The sequence below is a fragment of the Torulaspora delbrueckii genome, chromosome 1 (assembly GCF_000243375.1).
Source record: "Torulaspora delbrueckii CBS 1146 chromosome 1, complete genome".
Classification (NCBI taxonomy): Eukaryota; Fungi; Ascomycota; class Saccharomycetes; order Saccharomycetales; family Saccharomycetaceae; genus Torulaspora; species Torulaspora delbrueckii.
This window is the reverse complement of record NC_016501.1, coordinates 470,794-491,616: the sequence shown is the minus strand read 5'-3', so window position 1 is coordinate 491,616 and position 20,823 is coordinate 470,794. Positions and strand designations below refer to the sequence as shown.

Here is a 20,823-nt window from a genome sequence, read left to right as displayed (position 1 = left end):
GGGAAATGAACATTCAAGTGTTTGTTAGCTTCTTTCAGGTTCAAGCAGGATTGGGCACAATTGAGAGAGCTAATGCACGAATTCAATATACAAGCAGAAAGAAATCGTAGTTGTAATATATCAAGTCACCTAGGCATCGACTCATACTTTTTAGAAAGAAAATCTGTATTTTAAAAACGCAAGCGCTAATGCAGTGTCTAAAACTTTATAAACATTAAATCTCTGAAATGCTCATGTTACTCGATGATGTATTCTCAAACAAGGCATTATCTGCCGCGCTATTTGTCGCGTCAGAGACGTCATCTTTCCTGGATTTATCATCATCGGTCATCTCTATGCTGCCGTCAACCATTTTATGCTCAAGGCTCTCGTTGGAGACTGTCACCTGTACAAAAAACATTTTGGCATCATTATTTCCTCTATTCTCGAAGGAATATTTGTTAAATGCAGGTACCTGAAAAGTGGATCCCTCTGTTATTATGAACGATTTGCCAGTTAATGTTACCTCAATGACACCTTGAATCACGTAAAAATTAATGAAAGCATTGTACGAATCGCTCAACTTCTTGTTGCCTTTGGTGGGCAACTTAAGCATGCCGCTCGCAAACTGGTTCTTATGCTTATCGAACATAATCTCCAGCGAGAATGACTCTTCGTCTGATTCTTTGGTCTGTTCGGACTGTGCTAGGTTTGGTGCGAATGCGATGATCTCATCCGACATATGCTCTTTGGTGACATTCACTTTAGCTTCTAAGATACCGAATTTGAGCCATTCCGCGTTGGGTACATTCCCAGATTTAATTTCTTGTAAAAGATCTGAATTAGGGTTAGCATCGTCGATTATTGATGCTTTAGATTTCCTTGGGCGACCTCTAGGCTTCCCAGTGGGGATATAATTATATGGCCTTGTTCGAACAGTGGACTTGTTACGCTTTTTGCGGCGCTTTAGACCCTCTTCTTCCTCTTCGTCATCGTCATCATTGTGATCGTAAGTTATAATTCGGTCAATCTCCAGAACTGGTTTGTCGGACTTTTTCTTGTACACTACTTTCTCATTTCTCCAATACTCTAATGGAGCTATCTTTACCCTCGTAGACCGTCTAATGCCATCAGGATGGCGACTAGCATCGTTTCCAATCAAGTTTGCTGCCTGACTTTGGATATACTCCTCATCCGAATCGTATACTTCTGTTGGTGAATCATGACCTAAATGATACCCCGCCCGGTGACGAGATACTGCTGTTTCTCCTCCATCAGCGCTATCGCTATCCCCATCACTTGCTCCAATGTCATCACTGTCTCCAGATCCAGCTGAATCATCAGTTTGCTCATCCTCCAGGGATGAAGCTCCATCCACATAGTCGTGATCTTCTTCGCTTTCTACCATATAGTCATCTTCTAGTTCGTCTTCGAGCAATGCATTTTCCGATGTGTTTAACGATGTAAAATCTCTGGTATCTTCATCATCTTCAATCAGGTCTGGAACTTGCTTGTAAACTATATTGCTTTTCGAGCGAGGTGTTAACCTAACAGAAGGACTATCATGCAATGAATCAAGACCCTCGGTGTAGGAAAGGGGGGCGGGCGAGGGCGTTCTGTGACCTGCATCACCAGTAAAGTCATCGTACTGGAGCTCGTTCTCGCTGATCGTACCCAAACCATCATTCGCAGGTGGGGTGAAATCATTTTGATATTGTTGCGGGAGCCTAGTGGATCGTCTCGATGAATTTACCACAGCATTTGGTACTTTAAATCCTTTTGTTTCTGTTGTCAGAGAATCACGTCGGCTCTCAAAAACTGGTCCTTCGGTATTTGACATTAAAGACAGTATTGTAGATCTTCGGTTCCTACCACGTGAACTAACCACACTAGATTCATCATCCTTGAAGAAATCATCGATGCTCTCCATACTATATTCATCTTTTTTAATATTCTCCTTAGCGTTGAGGCCGGTCTTTCTAGACCGCACACCTAGATGCATATAATCCATGCTTGGCGTCCGTATACTCCTGACTATTCCCACTGACTGTATGGAACATACTTCTGAGTGATGATCATCGCGTTTATATAAGTGTTTACATCTATAAATTAAAACTAATTGATTGCAGTAACCCGGGTAATGATTTTTTCATGGACCTTTAAGTTCCAATCCTCGAGGACTTTCTGCCTTGAACAATGAAATAAGCCGGTTCCTCCCAATAGACATAGTGGTTATCGTTGAGAAACTTTCTCACCTTAATTTTGAGGGTCGAGATACCGCCTGCGCTGTGTATTCCTCTACCTGTTACGATCTCAATTGGAGCGACATTAAGCGCTTTACTGATCGACAATTTCTGTGAGTTCATCTCACGTTCTCTAATTTCTTGGTTCCACCACTTATCTAGACATTCTCTAAGTACTTGGATTGCATCTTTCGGTACAAATCCGTGAAAATCGAATCTGGTAGTCGTTAAAACATTTTGTATCATACGACGTCCTTCGTGGTAATGCTCATCGTTCAGGAAAGCTTGAGGCGTCAAATGAGTTGTATCTATAGCTGGTACAGCTGCAGCCTTGTTTTTCTGTGACTTGGATTGTGCAATGGTAAAATTAAACATTTCTTTGGGGTCTGGTACAGAACGGTAAGTTGCTTTGGCGCCGTTGGCCTCTAGTATGAACAAAGCCAGGGACATTGTCAGTTGCAAATCGCCACGATAAAAGGTCAATGCACGCTTGAGGAATGTTAAATTGATGGTTCGAAGCTCTGCATTACTTTGAAGGACATCTTTTAGTTCTTGGGCTTCTTTCGAATTGTCGGAGTAAACGTAGGTTCCCTCGACTTCTTTGTCTGCGACATCTGCATCATCGTCATTATTTTCAAGGACCTTGAACGAGCTTTTAGACTCATCGGCAAAGCTTGTCGCATGGGCGAAGCCTGTCGCTGCCTGCACTCTTCCTCCCCTCGACTTTTTCACTCTTGGTGCCGGTTCATTGTGCTTACTGCTACTGTTTGAAAAGTAATCCTGATCCCATATCAATTGAATGATGGATTTCACGGCACTAAATGAATTTTTGTGATACGCCTGCCTCGCTTTAGAGTCAGAAACTGCTGTGTAATTTCGTATTGTTCTGATCTTGTCAGAATTCATTTTCCAACTAGTCTTTTGCCAGGCATTTTGGTTATTTGCTGTCTTATCACACTGTCCATCCTTAAGCTGCCTCTCAGCATGTTTTTGCTCTTCATCATCCACTAAAGACAGCATTGGCAAACTTAAGAGTTCAGAGGTGGCAGCTTCGATCGATTTTGACCGCTGGTACACATCCTCAATAGTCTTAGAATCCACATTGGGGAACATCGCTTTCAATTCATCTAAAGGGTCAGACGCTTGAACTGGTTCAGAACTGGATTCGGAAAGCAGTATTGCACAGGCTTCGTGAGAATCCCCATTGGCACTTTCTAATGCTCTAAGAATTTGTGCAGGTCTCTTATCTGGAAATATGAGAGCCAATTCATCTAACTTTGAATCAGTTGAAGCATCTGAATTCATGTTGGCTCGCCATTTGACTTTAGTCTCAGTCTTCTTTGCGATAAATCCTTCGGTGACCGCGTTTCGAGAAAATTATGAAGTTTGTGCTTACAGTCTATATACAATTATTTCAGTCATTTAACCATCAATGTCGACGCTAAACCATAAAATCCGATATCAGATCGAGCCCTTCTGCACTATCGAGTATCTCTTGCCAACCTAAGTTATAACTTTGCCAAAATTCATCGGCTATCATTTGCGCCGTGCCAGGGTCGGCAGCGGGGCTCGCCATTAGATTAACTTGCATCTGGCTTAGACTAAAATCTGTTGAAATTCCGTCGCCAGTTTGTTCAACCGATTTACCTGGTGCAAGTATGGGTTCAACACTATCTTCTGGTGATTGTAAATTTGTAATCACTTGATTACCCTTCGAATTGGTGAGCCACGAAGTCTCAGCGTTGGTTCTGCATTCGACCGCAGTCTTAGTCAAAACCCTGAGTATTTTATCCTTCCCCATTAATAAAACATAAAACCGTGAACGACGCAATACCATCTTCATGTGCGGATCATTTGTAGCCGCCAAAGTGTCTAGTTTCTCGCATGCGATATTGAAATAAGTGGAGAAAGAAATTGCTCGATCCTCTGGACCCCTAAGATTACTGAGATCACATTCATCAGTTGGACTCGAATTTTGCGTAAAGACCGGCCCACTTTCAAATAAAGTCATCTCCGAGTGAGCGAATCCGTAAAAAAACATCAATATCCTTACGAAGAGAGTACACCAAATGGATATTCCACCCGTGAGGTACGGCGTAATATTCTTGCACTCCGGGACCAACATGTGTGAGTATTTCACCCTATCCTGCTCGAAGCAAAATTTGGAGATACTGCTTATTACGGAGTAAGATAAAAGCATCGCTTTCACGGCCCCATTTTTGACACTTGGTGTTGAACATTTCAGCGCCGTCCAACGTAGACCATAACAGGTTGAAAGTAACGACAGAGCGTTACAAAGTATGTGCATGTGAGGAAGTTTATGAATTTGCATGAGTGCAGGGTCGGTGTAGAGTTCAAACGGTGAAAATTCATGTTCTATGAATGTGATTATAGTTTCGCAATGGACATCTAGCTCTGGGGTCCTTTTCTTATTGTGAATATCGCATATAATATGTCTTGCAATTTTAAGGAACCTTCCCATTACACCGTATAACGCATCGGTATGATCAACTAACGGACCGTCGTAGTCATACGGTGAAATCCTTAGAGGTCTTCCAATATTAAGAGCAATATCGAAATCTGCAAGTAAGATCCAATACCACAAAGCTTGGAGCGAGTCGAGTGATCCAGCCGTCGCTTCCTGCCCCCGATAAAGGATACAGATATCTTTGTTCAGCCCAAGATAGATCGCCGTATTAATCATATTATCGACCAAGAGCATCAGATGACTATTATCACCGCCGTTATAACCATGCGCCAAACGATAAGTGAATCGCAGTAGGAAAGTCTGACATCTTTCAACATACATCGCCTTTGCCGTGTTACAGCCAGCGAGATAGACGAAGAACGATTCCAGCGGTAGCGGTAAATCCTCATAATAGTGAGTAAGCGCCAGTATCGAAAAGATAACCCCTAAACGGTAATAATTACATTTTGGCCCTGGTTTCAACTCTACCACTGCCCTTTCAACACCTGGTACCAGCTGCTGACCTACTACAAGCCCTTCTTCCAGATCCTGAAACACTTTCCGCTTATCCAGGCCACTATTCTGCGGGTACAAACATGGATTATCGAAAAAATCATGAACACATCGCAAAATAGTCTCATAAGTTGGAAGGACCGGTACAATTTGTTGAATACTCTGAGGCGTATCTATTGTTTGTAACTCCCGAAGCATAGAAACCCCATTTTTCTTCTTAAAATCTATCCTCGCTGTCTTAATTTTTGTTGTAGCCTGACGAAACCGTTCAAGTAAACCCCAGTCATTCTTTGCCATAAGTGTTCGAGCAGAAGTTGGTCCGTAATAGACTTTCCTACCGGATTCCTTACATTGCAAGGTGAAGAAAGTATCCAGCTGATTTCTTGAAGCCCCAGCCAATGGTTCTATAGTAACATTATAAGTAGTTGTAGATTCCCCAAACCCCGGTAATGGAACCAATTCTCTAGTCTCCGTACTGGCATTATGTTGCAAACCCTGAGAATAAACGCATTCTGCCAAGTTACGAGCAACACACGTTGAACAACGAGGTTTCTTCTGATCACAACGTAATTTACGCCTACGACAAAAGGCACACGATTTTATAGCCTTACGCCTTTTACGTTTTTCCATACTTAGGGCAGGCAGCTAGGAGTACTAGTTCACTTTTAACTTTTCGCTTCGCCCTGTCCGCTTGGCTACTACTTTTATAAACTAGTTACAAGACAACGAAAAATATGTCAGAGAGGAAAGCTATAAACAAGTACTATCCACCCGATTACGACCCCATAGCAGCAGAAAAGGCACTGAAGAAGAGTGCCAAGACACTAAAGACAAGACAGAAAGATGTTGTTACCATTAGATTGATGACACCGTTCAGCATGCGCTGCTTGAAATGTTCAGAGTACATCCCGCAAAGTCGTAAATTTAACGGCAAGAAGCAACTATTACCTGAGAGGTATCTGAATACCATCAAGGTTTTCCGATTGAGTATTCGGTGCCCGCGATGCAACCACGTGATCAGTTTTCGCACAGATCCCAAGACTGCCGACTACGTGATGGAGGGCGGGGCGGAGCGTAACGGGGGTAAGACGGTGCAGGAGCAGGGGCAGGTCGAGTCCGCGGAACAGACGCTCGAGCGGCTGGTGCGCGAGCGCAAAGCCGCGGACCACGCGGCTTTGGGCGGCAATAGTGGTGATCGCCACGAGCAGCTGGAGGCGCGGCTGGCGCAGACGCAGCGCGAGCAGCAGCAGGAGGAAGAGCTTGAGCGGCTACTGCTGCAACGAAAGCGTGTGCGCAGCTCCCAAGGAGATAGCGGCCGAGATAGCAGCGAGAACGAGAGTGATCTCGAGCAAGCCGCGGAAGCAGCTTTACAAAAACAGAGCCGCCCCTTCCGCGCCCTGCTACCACCGCCAGCACCGGTGCAGTCGTCCCGCGGAACAAGAGAGCCAAGAAGAAGAACCCACTTGGGGTGCGGCGGCGGTCGTGATCATCGCGTACGTCGGGAGCAGTAACCACATATTTACATAGAGAAAACAAACACTGCCCTTGCTGTACGCGACATGTTCAAAGTACAGTGCAGAGAAGGCTCCAATGGCGTACCCTTACAAGTGTACTACTCAGATCCCCCCTCTGGAGTATACAGAATTCGATGGTGCCAAGTTCGCACACGTGACATGGCCTTCAAGTACTACTGCTGCTACCACTCATGGTAGGGTGCTGATAGTCCATGGTTTCTGCGAGTACACTCAGCTGAACCATCGTTTCATGGATATGTTGGCCCAGCGGGGTTACGAGTCGTTTATGTTCGATCAGCGTGGTTCCGGTCGCACCTCACCGGGCAAACTTAGGGGACACACCGATGACCAGCATGTATTTAGTGATCTGGAGTATTTTGTGAGTTTGAACCTGGAGCAGTGCTCGGAGAGGCGGATTCCACTTATTATGTTCGGCCATTCGATGGGCGGGGCTATAACGCTTGCGTACGCGTTTAAGGGCAAACGCCGCGAAGAGATCGCTGCTTATGTGGCATCGGCTCCTCTGTTGCGTCTGCATCCTCATTCACAGCCTTCGTGGATAGTGCAAAAGATGGCTCCTCTACTGGCACGGATGTTGCCTGGTTTCGCCATAGATACGAAGTTGGATCTGGAAGGTGTAACTTCCGATCCTGCGTATCGGAAGTTTCTGCAACAGGACAAGCCGCTGAGTACACCGCTCGTAGGAACTTTTAGACAGATTTACGATTTCTTGGAAAGAGGAAGAGTGCTTTTAGAAGATCCAGAGGGACAAGTTGCTTCGGGATTTGTAAGGGATAAACCTATTTTGTTGATCCATGGTGATGGCGATACGATCAATGACCCAAAGGCTTCGAAACAATTTGTTGAAAATTGTAAGGCTGGGGATAAGACGCTGAGGGTTGCCAAGGGCGCAAGACACAGTGTTTTGTCGTTGGAGAGGGACGAGATAATGCAGCGGGAGATTGAGTGGCTTGTCGAGTGGTTGCAATCTCATGTGAGCGCATCGTCATAAACTTTGTAGCTAAATACTTTGCTTTAGCGCGTAAGTTTTTTTTTTTTTTGTTTCGGACGCTGCGCAGGAAGTAACTAAACTATAATTTAATATCTGATAATTTTCCGAACTATACATTAGTCTTCTTAGTTTGCGAACGACATGGCCTATTTCCAGGCTCTTGCATCTGTGGTTTTTTTATAACGGTGATTGAAAATGTTTCGATGTGTTGACATTTGCGCGGCGCTACCATACCCAAGTAAAAAGTCCTTCAGTCAGACAAGAACGGTCGAGGATCAAGGGAAAACCCCATTGATAGCTGTCATTCACATCCATTACGAATCGACCGCTTCATATGTTCAGTAATCTACAATATCTCGATCGTTCGTGTGCGGTGATGCGCGTTGATCGAGTACAAGAACAAGCCGACGATGAACTCTTCTTCTAACGATTCCAATGCACAGGAGAACGATGAACGCGGATGAAGAACTGTTGGAAGACGAGGTTGCTGTACTACCGACGTCCCAGCATGCGTGTGCTTACTGTGGGATAGATTCGCCCGTGAGCGTTATTCGTTGTAACGGTTGTTCACGATGGTTTTGCAATTCCAAGCACGGCACGGCAAGCTCGCATATCGTGAATCACCTGGTTTTGTCTCACCACAACGTCGTTTCGTTGCATCCGGACTCGGATCTTGGTGATACGGTGCTTGAATGTTACAACTGTGGTTGTAAGAATGTATTTCTTCTCGGGTTTGTCTCTGCTAGAGGTGAAGCAGTCGTGGTTTTACTATGTCGGGTCCCCTGTGCGCAGAATAAGAATGCTAATTGGGATACTGATCAGTGGCAACCACTAATCGAGGATCGTCAATTCTTGAACTGGGTCGCCGAAGAACCTACCGAGGAACAAAAGTTGAGCGCAAGGCTCATCACTCCTTCACAAATGTCAAAACTTGAAGCAAAATGGAAATCTAACAAGGATGCTACCATCAATGATATCGATGCACCAGAGGAACAGGAGGAAATTCCACCCGTTTTACTCAAGTACCAGGATGCATACGAGTACCAAAGGTCTTATGGACCACTGATCAAACTTGAGGCAGATTATGACAAACAGCTTAAAGAATCACAGGCATTAGAGCATATTTCCGTTACATGGTCCCTCGCTCTTAACAACAGGCACCTAGCGTCCTTTGCCTTGTCAACTTTTGAATCTAATGAATTGAAAGTTGCTGTAGGTGATGAAATGGTACTACGTTACTCTGGTCTGCAACACCCCGAATGGGAGGGAAGAGGATATATCGTTCGTTTACCAAACAGCATGCAGGACGAATTCACTTTGGAATTGAAACCCAGTAAACAACCACCTCCAACGCATTTGGGGACTGGTTTTACTGCAGAATTCATTTGGAAAGGTACTTCCTATGATAGAATGCAAGACGCTTTGAAAAAATTTGCTCTTGATAAGAAATCTATTTCAGGTTTCCTCTACTATAAGATCCTGGGTCACCAGATTGTGGATATCCAATTTGAAGTTAATTTGCCTAAGGAGTTTTCCATCAAACATTTCGCTCAACTAAATGCATCGCAATCTCACGCAGTGGAACATGTTTTACAAAGACCTTTGTCATTAATACAGGGACCTCCAGGTACCGGTAAGACTGTCACTTCGGCAACAATAGTTTACCACTTGTCAAAGATGCACAACGAACGAATTCTAGTGTGTGCACCCTCCAACGTCGCAGTCGACCATTTGGCTGCTAAGTTGCGTGATCTTGGTTTAAAGGTCGTTAGACTGACTGCCAAAAGTCGTGAGGATGTTGAAAGTTCTGTATCGAATTTGGCACTACATAACTTGGTCGCAAGATCTTCCAAGGGTGAACTGAAGAAATTACTCAGACTAAAGGAGGAAGTGGGTGAACTCTCCATTGGTGATACTAAGAAATTCGTGAAATTGGTTAGAAAGACAGAGTCCGAGATCCTGAAAAAGGCTGATGTCGTTTGTTGTACCTGTGTTGGTGCTGGTGATAAGAGACTCGATACCAGGTTTAGAACAGTGTTGATCGACGAGAGTACTCAGGCATCTGAACCAGAATGTTTGATTCCAATCGTCAAGGGCGCAAAGCAAATCATTTTGGTCGGTGATCATCAACAGCTGGGTCCAGTTATTCTCGAGCGTAAAGCTGGTGATGCTGGTTTGAAACAGTCTTTGTTCGAAAGGCTCATTGCACTAGGGCATGTTCCTTTGCGTCTAGAGGTGCAATACCGTATGAATCCATACTTGAGTGATTTCCCAAGTAATGTGTTTTATGAAGGTAGTTTGCAAAATGGTGTTACCATCGAACAACGTACCGTTACCAACAGCACTTTCCCTTGGCCTATTCACGGAGTACCCATGATGTTCTGGGCCAACTATGGTAGAGAAGAGATCTCTGCGAATGGTACTTCGTACCTGAATAGAATCGAAGCAATGAACTGTGAACGTATCATAACAAGATTGTTCAAAGATGGTGTTAAACCGGAACAGATAGGTGTTATCACCCCATATGAGGGTCAGAGAGCTTTTATCTTACAGTATATGCAAATGAACGGATCCCTGGATAGAGACCTCTACCTGAGTGTCGAGGTGGCGTCTGTCGATGCATTTCAAGGAAGGGAAAAGGATTATATCATATTGTCCTGCGTACGTGCAAATGAGCAGCAAATTATTGGATTTTTGAGCGATCCTCGCCGTTTGAACGTCGGCCTTACTCGTGCCAAATACGGACTGGTCATCTTGGGAAACCCAAGAGCTTTGTCTACTAACGCGTTGTGGAATAACCTATTAATTCATTTCCGTGAAAAGGGCTGTCTCGTCGAAGGCTCACTAAACAACCTACAGTTGTGCACCGTGCAGTTAACGAGGAACAGGCCAAACAAGAATAACACCAATAAGTTTCCATTCACAGTCGATACAGCAGGCTTCTCTAGCGTTCAAGATTTTGATACACAAAGTTTAATGTCCTTTGGTGGTGAGGTAGATCCTTTCAAAGGGACAGGACTTGCGCCAGAAAATGAACTCTCATCCTTCCTGAACAACCAAATGTGGAACGCTGACAATTTCGCCTCGTACGAAGGTCGTGCATCGACTCAAGAGAATGACACTGAGCGGCTAAGTAAAGGCATACATTCCCTAAATATATAAGTTTTTTCTTAGTAGTGTATCATAAATGCAATGTGTATTATTTGACCCGTTTAAACCATTTTGTAAAACTTGTTTTTGTCTCTCTTTCTTCACCATCTCTGATAGCGACCCGTGTCGTCTTGTTGGTCCTGAAGAAACTTAGCTTCCTGCCCAGACCACCCGACCCGTCGGAGAATGAGATATTTGTAGAACCACTCGACTGTGTGCTTAACCGTGGAACAACGGTATCCAAGAGATGCGAGTAACCATCGTTCGAGCTGAAGAGTTTGCTCAACGCTTCATCTTCCCCAAATTGACGCTGCGTGTCAACGACAATATCCATTGTCTTGGTGTAGTAGGTGTTGTCCGCTAGAAATTGCCCGTATTTTATCTTCTCCTCCATATTTTCTGTTGGATGCTCATAATCCACAAGAGCACGCTTCAGACGCTCAACTTTGTGCAAGAGAAGAATTGATTCTCTTTCTAACTGCTCTATCGCGTCCACTGGGCCATCTGACTGTAGTACTGGGGTTGTGTTTTCGTTTCCTTGATCACTATCCTGCTCGAGATATTTGAGCAGATCATTACCAAAAACTTCAACGTTGTTGGTTGTTATTTTCTCAAACTCTAAATCCCCAATTTCTGCTCTTTTCTCCTCCAACGAGATCTCGATGTTTGTAATATTCTTCGAGATATGATCCAAGCTACCACTGATTGGAACGCCTTTATTGCCTTCTTTATTGATAGTGTAGTTGGCGAACGCGACAAAAATCTGTGTCTCTCGTAGGTAGCTGTCTATGAGGTAAGGGTTAGTCGGAAGCTCTGCTAAAACATTCGCATCCATTAGTAATTTTGGTCTTGCAACAGAGCTTGCAAGCTTTAGTTTTTTAGATGAGAAATCCAATTTTTTCTGTGTGACTTTATCAGTATAGTCTAGCATCTCCTCTCTGTGGTCCTCGATGAAACAATTCATCCCTGCCATGTATGGTTCCTTATTAGCAAAAACCGTCAAGTTGGAAAGGTTCAATAGCACTTTGCTTATCAGCGTTACTGTACGTCTTGAACGCTCATTCAAATGGCTCCTAACAAAATTGAACAGTTTTGGATTTAAGATCACTGGACAAAAAAATCTGAGGAATAGCATACCAGACACGCAGTTCAATATTCTGGTAACATCATCCTCTATGCACATAAGTTCTAATTTTTTCCTGAGCGTCCTCATTTGGTTTTTTATTGGCATGGGTATATCGTTGCTGGTATTGTATATGGCGCTCCATATTTTTTCTACCCAATACAACAACTTGACGTGATTCGCTTCCAATATGAGTTTTTTCTTCTCTGGGTCATCTTCCCGAATTCGGTTTGGATCTACTTCACAATCTTCCCCGCTTCCTATAATCTGTCTCAGGGGTGGACCTATGGACTTATCAAGATACTCCTTTCCGACACGGATGAAAAAGGATTCCATAGACCTAGTAAGAATAGAGTTTCCTCTGAACAAGGTTCCATAGATGTGTGTGGAACTCTTGTTATTCTTGGTGTTTCTAGCGATCGACCCATCAACGTCCGCCAGCTCTTTATCTATCAAAGCACTGAACCAGTCATCCTCTCTACCAAGTATTTGAAATACGTCCAGAAATACACTAGAGATATCTTCGAACTTCATATCCGCACCGAGGGGTAGATCATTGATGAAAGATAAAACCTGACCTGGACAAACTTGGGTCAGCGCTGACTCAAATTTACCAAAATTAGATGCCGGGAGAATGAATTTTAAGCTGGAGATTATCCTGATGCATATGGTGCCAATCTTAAAACGCCCCGTCTTAGCATCCATCACAGGTAATCTTGTTTCTTTGTTCAGACTGGTATCATTAATCAATTCCTGCGTAATATTCAAGAATCCCACTGTTTCGTCTTCCTTATTGGGATTGGCGTTTCTTTGTTTCAGCGTAATTCGTACATTGCTGACTTTGACGTTCTCATTGAATGAAAACTCCTCTCTCCAGAAGGGGGTCTCTGTGTCTCGAACCATTGCAGTTCTTCCCCAGGTATGCCCCCACATGGACAGTTCCACATATAAGCTCGGTGGGCCTCCAATTAATGATTTTCTTATCCCCTTAAAGTCACCTTCTACAATCGAAATTCTGAACCTGTTAGAGACCCGCAGTTTATTGGAGTTGTGTGCACCTGTAAGAGATAAAGACTCCGCCAAAGCAAATGATTTCAGTGAAACGAGCCAATCCTCCACGTCGATTGGAAGAGAAAACTTTAGGATAATTCCTGGGAGATGTTTTATCAAGGGCCCATTCAAAATTAGTTTTCGTTCACATGGTAAATCAAACTCTTGCCTCAGAACTGGTAACTTTCCTATGAACAAGTAATTGTCATTTTGTAGCGATGTGTCTAGAAGACGGATTTCGGATCTCGTCAAGATAGTTATATCTAGTGTGTAGATCAAAGAACCATCGCTCTGTAAAAGAAGATCTAGAGTCCCATTCGACTTCAGAACACCCATGGCCGGAAACCATCCTTCATCCGAACTTGATTTCTCTAAAAAGTTTGGACGTGTCAGCTGTTTAAATACTGGTATGCGCCTTTTAGGCGGTAGCGGACCAAATATTATGAGCTGAGAAACCAATAAGTTAGTAGGTTCCTCGTCATTATTTCTCAGAGGAGGTGACTCAAATGATATCTTGTTGAAAATGCCCTTGGGCCTTAAAGCACTCCACCAAATAAGTGAGCATAGTAAACTTTCAAATTTGGCCTTATCACTTACGCAAAAATAATCTGTACTGGTTTCTGTGGCCACTTTGATAACTGGTAAGCCAATACTGGGCTCTTCTACCAACTTCAGCTTACAATCCTGTAAGTGGTTGATAATAACGTTGTTTGAGGTATCAGATGAGCCCAACTCTGTTGAATCAGTTGAACGTAGGATGGGTCTCAAAGAACCTTCTTCTGTGATCTCGAGATGACATGACTTCCAGTTAGCTGGTTCTAAACTATCAGACCATTTAACCCTACCACTAAATGTTCCTTTCAACTCTCGCATCTTCATTAGAAACTTTGAAACATCGAATGAATGCGAGAGCGACGATAGAGTGCTCGCAGTTGGCGAGGAAAGCCGGTCACTTTCCATCTTGAATCGTGGTACCTATGATAGTAATATACTGAAGGCTTTCGTAGGCTTTTCAGACGGTTTTCATGTGTTGCGATGTTCTCATTCTTAGTTTAAAGTTTTAAGTTGAAGATCTGCGATCGAATGCGGGAGAGCGCCCAGTCACTACTGGAAATTCCAAATTGTAAGCGGAAAAGTATTTAGGCTAGTTTATAGGCTTACTTATATAAAGGAAGGATTAGGTAGTGGGCAATTGAAGTGATACCATAGGCGACAACTCAACAGACCCCATGCATCGAAATGAATGAAGAAAAAAAATCGACGAAGCTCAGAATTTCTATTTCTTGGTGGAGAAAACCTGTGGAGCTTCACCTTCTGGGCCTATATATTTAGGGTCTCTCCAAGGACCAATGTCGGAAAGGTATAATCCACCGTCTGCTTCGCTAACTTCAGACTTACCACCGAACTTGACTGGCAAGTTCTCAGCGGGAATTTGCTTTAGAAGATCCTTCTTGTAAGAAGATCCCAAGATAAAAATCTTGGATACTGTAACAGGGTCCAAAAATGGTTTGAACAACTTGAACGCAGTAGAGAATCCAAATGGAGCATTGATCAAATAAAATTTACCCATACGTTCTGGGTAGTAGTTTTGGCCCACATACGAGGCTTCCCTAACATAAGACAGCACTTGGTAAGCGCTGGAAACGGAGATACCTTTCAAATCCATGATGGTACAGGAAGTTTCAACTAAGTGACCGCAGTATCTGGAACAAGCTGGTAATCTGTATTTCACGAAAGACTCGTATTCCCAGACCAAATTCTTCAACATACGCTCTTGAGTAGTGATCTTGTACATCTCAGTCAAATTAACCGCACCCAACTCTTCGAAATACACGGGACGTCCGTCCTTGTCAGTCTTGTGATAGTATTGAGGGTAGTATTTAGCAACCAACGGTTTTTCCTCGTAATGAAAATCTTCCAAGATGGTATCAGTACCGTATTCCTTTCTCCACTTCTCACACGCCTCGTACATCTCCTTGGCCAATGCCACATCAAACTTTCTAGCCCTCAGGAAACGCAGAAGAGTGGAATCATCAAGACGTTGTACGAAACCTGCCTTGGTCAATTCCTCTCTTAGTTGAAGCATGGCTTTCTTCTGTGCCTCGTCGACATTACCGGGACAGCCCGATACCGACCCTGGCTCACAAACTTGAGGGTATGTGCTTAAAATCTTCTGCTCTTCAGGCTATATCAAGAGTTTTCAATTGCTTGTTAGTAAATGGGTCGTGAAATATAACACAATAATCCTACTCTCACACAAAAACGAACATACGGTAGCCATGTTGCTTCAGTAACTCTTTGGCAGCTTTCTGGACGGGGATCAGGAATAATTGAACTACTTGACCTGTTCTTCCATTGTTTGTTAAATTGTCATTTGACATTTAGCCAACGCATTCCGCAAAAAGATGCGAAATAAGGCGTCACTTCCAACGTTTACAGTGTTAACCGTTAAAACAGCTTTGAAGAGGTTGGAGTTTGACGATTGAGCTAGATTGAAGGCTTGTTGGTACCTGCGGGAGTGTTGATTTATTATGGACGGTGTTCCTGAGTTTGGAAATCTTTTGGGGAAGAGTTCCCTGTTCAATAGCGGCGATGGTGAGGCGGATCATGATAATGATGAGTCTGGTGGCATAGGTGTTGATGATGACTCAAGAGGTTGTTCTTTTATTACTAGTAAGGGAAAGGTTGTAAAATTGAGAAAGAAGCGCTCGCAGAAGTTACTACAGCCCATTGAGCATCAATTGTTTGGGTTGGATGCGAGTAAAGTTGCATGGCGAGAGGATGAGAGTTACGGTATAAATATAAATGCTCTACTAGACCGCATTGAATGTCAGAGTCCCGGTTATAAAGATGTCAAGGAACCTGAGAAGGAAACTGAGAAGGATATTGAGAAGGAAATTGAGAAGAAATCTGAGACGGAATCTAAAAAGAAGGCCAAAACGACAGAAGCAGACAACTGTGGTACTGAATTATGGGTGGAAAAATGGTGTCCTCGAAATTTTCTGGACCTAGTTGGAAACGAAAAGACCAATAGACGAGTGTTGCGTTGGATTAGACAGTGGTCTCCCTGTGTTTTTGACGAACAATTGCCCGAAGTTTATGGCCAGAGGAACGAAACGGAAGTCCTTGATCCTTTACTGCGGCCAACGAAGAAAATTCTGCTGATTCATGGCCCACCGGGAATTGGCAAGACCTCTGTGGCTCATGTGGCCGCCAAGCAGGCGGGATACTCTGTAGCCGAGATAAATGCCAGTGATGAGAGAGCCGGCACTTTAGTACGAGATAAAGTTCATAACACGCTTTTCAACCATACATTCAATGAACGGCCGGTGTGTCTCGTTGCCGATGAGATTGATGGCAGTATCGAAAGCGGTTTCATTAAGATCTTGACTGATCTGATCAATAAGGATGCACAGGCGACGCAAAGGCGTATGCTGGGACCCAACATGAAATCCAGGACGAAAAAACAGAGGAAGAGTGCCAAGCTTTTGCTGCGACCTATAATCGCGATTTGCAACAACCTATATGCACCTGCACTTGAGAAATTAAAACCCCATTGTGAGATAATCGCTTTCAAGAGACCTTCAGACAGTTCCTTATTGGAGCGGTTAGAGCATATATGTAAAGTGGAGGGGCTCAAAGTTCCAGTGAAGTTTTTGAAAGAGCTTATGGATGTGGCTCAAGGAGATGTAAGAAACTGTGTTACTAACCTTCAATTTATCGCCTCGCATCAAAAACCAAATCAGGATCCAAAGAGTAACCCATTGGACTCTATATCAAAGGACTTTTCACAATCATGGTTCAGAATCTGTAATCAGGTATTTAGACGAGATCCGCGTCGAGAGTTGACAGCGCAACTTCGAGAGAAGACTCGACAGGTTGAACTTAACGGAAATTACGAAAGAATCGTACAAGGATGCCATTCATTGTACCCCAATGTCAAGTATTCGGATAACGGGATTCAAAAACCTGCTACTATTGCTGACTGGCTTTTTTTTCACGATTTGATGTTCAAATCTTTATTTGAACACAATGGTGAGTTATTGCGATATTCCAGCGTTGTGCCTTTGGCCTTTTTCAACTTGTTCGGCGATGTGGCCAATAGGGAAGATATGAGGATTCAAAATTCGGAGTTTGAGCTTAGAGAACAACAGAAAAGCAATCAGGATATCTTAAAACTCGTCCTGCATAGGATTTCGATGGAAGTTCCAGCTATGGTACCATTTACAAGCTACGAGTCTCTGATTTTAACTGTTCTGCCGCATGTTGATTATATGATCTCATCGGACTTGAGCAAGTGCAGAGATCCAAAGTTGAAGCAATCGATATTTGATTCTTTGATAGGATTACTGAAATGTTTCCAGCTGGATATAGTCGAAAAGTACTTCGAGCAGGTAACCAGCAAAAAGCTTCTATGCATTGAACCGCCGATCGACAAAGTAGTTCTGCTGGATCCACAGCGACAAAGAGATGTCCTAGTCAAGCGGCCAGCTACCTTCCACTTGTTACTGGCAAAATTAGAAGAAAGCAAGGCTAGAAAGAGGCATATTAAGCAGATCAGTGACAACAGAGAACGGAACGAGGAGATCAAGGACAAGAGGGCAAGGACTGTTAAGAGTGGTGTGAACATGGCAGATTTTTTCAAAACCCAATATCGGCGCAACGACAAAGGCGAGTCTGAACCAAACCATAAGTCAAAGGAAGGGAATAACGATAACAAGGTACGCATCTGGGTGAAATATAAGGAAGGGTTTTCTGATGCTGTCAGGAAAAACGTTTCATGGAATAATTTATGGGATTGAGATTCTCGTCGTATGTATGTAAAATTTTATAGATCAAGACAAGATAGTTCCTCGAAATAATGCTCAAAAGGTCAACCCCGAGCTCAAGGACTCCATTCATACAGCAAAATCGTTGCTCGTCATTTAGTTTTTGTTATATTGATGCCTTTTTTTCATGCGCGACGGTCTTTAATGAAAGGCGATAACGATGAGTTGAATCAGGCAAGCTCCCAAGAGTGAAGGGAGCAAAAGAAGACATACTTCACTGCAACATGGGCCAGAGAAGTAGCAAAGTTCAAATCACGGATAATGACCGAGCCATATTGCAATTAAAGAGATCAAAGGACGAAATTCACAAGTTTACAAGAAAGACTGATCAGCTTATAACAGCAGAAAGGGCTAAACTAAAGCAGATGATCAAGGAGAACCCTGAGAAATACAAGAAGGATGTAAAAGTACGGTTCCTACTGAAACGAATTCATTATCAGGATCACTTGTTGCAGCAGGCAATGGAGCAACTCATTAATTTGGAAAACCTTGTATCAACGTTGGAGTTTAAATTAGTAGAAATTCAGTTTATTAAAGGCCTAGAAAGGGGGAACGAGATTTTGACGAAATTGAATAAAGAGTTCAAGAATGTAGATGAGCTGATGGACAATGTTCAGGAGCAGATATCCTATCAAAACGAGATTGATGATGTATTAGCCCACAGTGTTGTAGGAGTTGACAATTTCGAAGCCGAGTTAGACAAGGAGCTGGAGCAGCTGGATAGAGAAATTAATCCACAACCTGTGGTTCATATGCCTTCAACTGATAAGCTGCCCGAGTTAAAAAGTGAACCAGTGGGAATTCCTGAAGATTCCAGCAAATTAGAAAATGACAGAGCGAATGTCGAAGAGCCTATTATAGCTGAATGAAATAACCGCCAAAGATACCAACATGCAAGTACGGCCTTTAAACTGTCAAGTTATTGATGCAAATTGAGTCTTCAATATCATTGCTGACTCATACACAAATTTTTGTTCAGTCGGTGAGGTGTTAATCGCCTAGCTTATTTGACGTGAGCCAGGGTATACGTTTAAGGGTTCAAGTAAGCGAGTTCGTGCGACGAGCATGTTTCGAAGGCTTGCGCACAAGGTGCATAAGAACTACACACAGCCGAGAGGTTGACTGAACATAATAATATGTTTGCATGGAGAAGGGTCATCCTAGATAGTACACGAATATACCTTTCAACAGAGAAGTTTTCACCTAAATCATCAAGTACAATGTTTGTAACTTGGATAAAGAAGTACAAATTATGATGGCAATGTATACTAATCCAACAACATCAGCAGGGTCATGAAACTACTATTTTTGCAAAAGGCATGATTGTAAATTTCAGGACATGGTACTTATGTTTTGCCCAAGTGGTTGTATAACGCCAATAATAATTCCGAAATTGATCTGAATAGCCGCTTTTGTCTAGTTCCCTCTTAAATAGTATAAACTTTAACCTTAAACTTAATGGAGCGATCACTTGTTGATTAAACGACAATCGACTATAATCTCCGAATTTTGCAACAGATTACCTAGGGTCTAGTACAAGATAAATCTCTCATAAATATAATGACAAATCTCATGGACCGCCTTCAAGAACCGGTAGCGATGAAACAGGCCTCGTCACTTCTGTGGAAGTATACTATGCTTAACATATCCAAGAATTAGAGCCCCTATCTTACGTTTAGCTATCTCACCATAAGTGATTAGTAGTGGATAGATTCATGAAATCTAATTCGAGGTACAACTTTTTTGCCAAATAGCGTTTAATTCTTGAATATTTTTCATGGGTTGCAGTGTCTTTCATACTTGTTTACTCTTTCCTAATTTACAAGACCAGCGCCCAAAAAGTACCTCTTGCATCTCAGTTATCTAAGCGAGGATGCGTGTTCCGAGATGCTAACCAACAATATTTTAATTATTGTTGCTTAAGTTTGTTTCGCAACAATTGCTGATTTTGTAGAAAAAAGACCAATACTATCGAATTTACAGTTGCTTAGACTGATGAAAACTAAGTTCAAACTACAAGAAAGAGGTTGATAACGTAAACCGACATCAATGGTTTGGAATCCATGAGCCATTTTTGATCAGTTTATTTGATTTGGCTGGAGTCAAGCAACTCTTGGAACGTGGCTTTCTGGCGTGATTGAGTAGACAATGGCGTGCTATCAGCATTGTTAGCCTAGGGTCAACGTCCGAAGTTATGTCGCTGCTGGACCCTAAAGGGATATCGACCCGAATAGGGAAAGCAGATCTACATTGTAACTATTGGTTGGTTTAACTTCCCACGCAACCCACGCAACCCACGGGAGTTTACGACTCAATACGGAAATCGCATTGACAGAAGAGGAGGTTAGATACACCGAAGGGAGCTATTAAATGATTCAGGAACGAAATCTATGACTAGAGTGGAAACTGTAACTGAAAAGGGTAAGAGGTGCTGCCATGGTAAATGGATTTTTCCAAAACTCTACCCATACAAAAGGAGACAGCATTCCAGGGTTTATCCGAAAGTTTTTCCAGAATATCAATATCTCATAGCAACAAACGAAATGGATCAAACGGGATACATGAATCAAACGGGAGACGTAAGATGTGGCGCTAACGGAAACGTCTCGTTATCGTTCAACGTCACCCCTTCATACTTCATCTACAAATGTGGTGTTTACGAAGGACAATTTTTGAAAGCGCAAGAGTCTTCCGCTTCGGTTCACAGGGCTCACAAGGGTAAGCTAATTACGCTGGCCTTTGTCTGCTTTCTCTTGCAGTTTCTATGGGGACAATGATATCTGATATAGTAAAATTCTGACATACCGATTGACTGAAATGGATCTTGTCAAAGTGAAACCTGACCGAGCTGCATTTGGGGAGAACCCAATAATAGGACGTATTTAGCTATCTAGTAATTAATCCAGTTTTATCACAACGAACTAGAAATGATTTAATTTACTT

At 43.0% G+C, this 20,823-nt stretch overlaps 10 protein-coding genes across 10 annotated transcripts; 5 read left to right on the top strand and 5 right to left on the bottom strand.

The window, feature by feature from the left end:
* Positions 1-214: 214 nt before the first annotated feature.
* Positions 215-1,990, bottom strand: MIF2 (Mif2p; the record flags this gene model as incomplete). The annotated part of the gene is made up of 1 exon (XM_003678766.1): positions 215-1,990. The coding sequence occupies one exon, from the start codon at positions 1,988-1,990 to the stop codon at positions 215-217; it is 1,776 nt and encodes a 591-aa protein (XP_003678814.1).
* A 148-nt stretch (positions 1,991-2,138) lies between these two features.
* CUE2 (Cue2p) lies at positions 2,139-3,527 on the bottom strand (the record flags this gene model as incomplete). Its single annotated transcript, XM_003678765.1, has 1 exon — positions 2,139-3,527. The coding sequence occupies one exon, from the start codon at positions 3,525-3,527 to the stop codon at positions 2,139-2,141; it is 1,389 nt and encodes a 462-aa protein (XP_003678813.1).
* Positions 3,528-3,663: 136 nt separating this feature from the next.
* Positions 3,664-5,832, bottom strand: TDEL0A02690 (uncharacterized protein; the record flags this gene model as incomplete). Its single annotated transcript, XM_003678764.1, has 1 exon — positions 3,664-5,832. One exon carries the CDS (start codon positions 5,830-5,832, stop codon positions 3,664-3,666), a length of 2,169 nt encoding a protein of 722 aa, XP_003678812.1.
* A 104-nt stretch (positions 5,833-5,936) lies between these two features.
* On the top strand, positions 5,937-6,713 carry YJU2 (mRNA splicing protein YJU2; the record flags this gene model as incomplete). The annotated part of the gene is made up of 1 exon (XM_003678763.1): positions 5,937-6,713. One exon carries the CDS (start codon positions 5,937-5,939, stop codon positions 6,711-6,713), a length of 777 nt encoding a protein of 258 aa, XP_003678811.1.
* A 79-nt stretch (positions 6,714-6,792) lies between these two features.
* On the top strand, positions 6,793-7,728 carry YJU3 (acylglycerol lipase; the record flags this gene model as incomplete). The annotated part of the gene is made up of 1 exon (XM_003678762.1): positions 6,793-7,728. One exon carries the CDS (start codon positions 6,793-6,795, stop codon positions 7,726-7,728), a length of 936 nt encoding a protein of 311 aa, XP_003678810.1.
* Positions 7,729-8,163: 435 nt separating this feature from the next.
* NAM7 (ATP-dependent RNA helicase NAM7) lies at positions 8,164-10,890 on the top strand (the record flags this gene model as incomplete). The annotated part of the gene is made up of 1 exon (XM_003678761.1): positions 8,164-10,890. The coding sequence occupies one exon, from the start codon at positions 8,164-8,166 to the stop codon at positions 10,888-10,890; it is 2,727 nt and encodes a 908-aa protein (XP_003678809.1).
* A 37-nt stretch (positions 10,891-10,927) lies between these two features.
* BUD2 (GTPase-activating protein BUD2) lies at positions 10,928-14,011 on the bottom strand (the record flags this gene model as incomplete). The annotated part of the gene is made up of 1 exon (XM_003678760.1): positions 10,928-14,011. The coding sequence occupies one exon, from the start codon at positions 14,009-14,011 to the stop codon at positions 10,928-10,930; it is 3,084 nt and encodes a 1,027-aa protein (XP_003678808.1).
* Positions 14,012-14,327: 316 nt separating this feature from the next.
* Positions 14,328-15,332, bottom strand: TDEL0A02640 (SEC14 family lipid-binding protein; the record flags this gene model as incomplete). Its single annotated transcript, XM_003678759.1, has 2 exons — positions 14,328-15,236; positions 15,324-15,332. The coding sequence occupies 2 exons, from the start codon at positions 15,330-15,332 to the stop codon at positions 14,328-14,330; spliced, it is 918 nt and encodes a 305-aa protein (XP_003678807.1).
* Positions 15,333-15,582: 250 nt separating this feature from the next.
* Positions 15,583-17,853, top strand: CTF18 (Ctf18p; the record flags this gene model as incomplete). The annotated part of the gene is made up of 1 exon (XM_003678758.1): positions 15,583-17,853. The coding sequence occupies one exon, from the start codon at positions 15,583-15,585 to the stop codon at positions 17,851-17,853; it is 2,271 nt and encodes a 756-aa protein (XP_003678806.1).
* Positions 17,854-18,104: 251 nt separating this feature from the next.
* On the top strand, positions 18,105-18,749 carry VPS20 (ESCRT-III subunit protein VPS20; the record flags this gene model as incomplete). Its single annotated transcript, XM_003678757.1, has 1 exon — positions 18,105-18,749. One exon carries the CDS (start codon positions 18,105-18,107, stop codon positions 18,747-18,749), a length of 645 nt encoding a protein of 214 aa, XP_003678805.1.
* Positions 18,750-20,823: the final 2,074 nt, after the last annotated feature.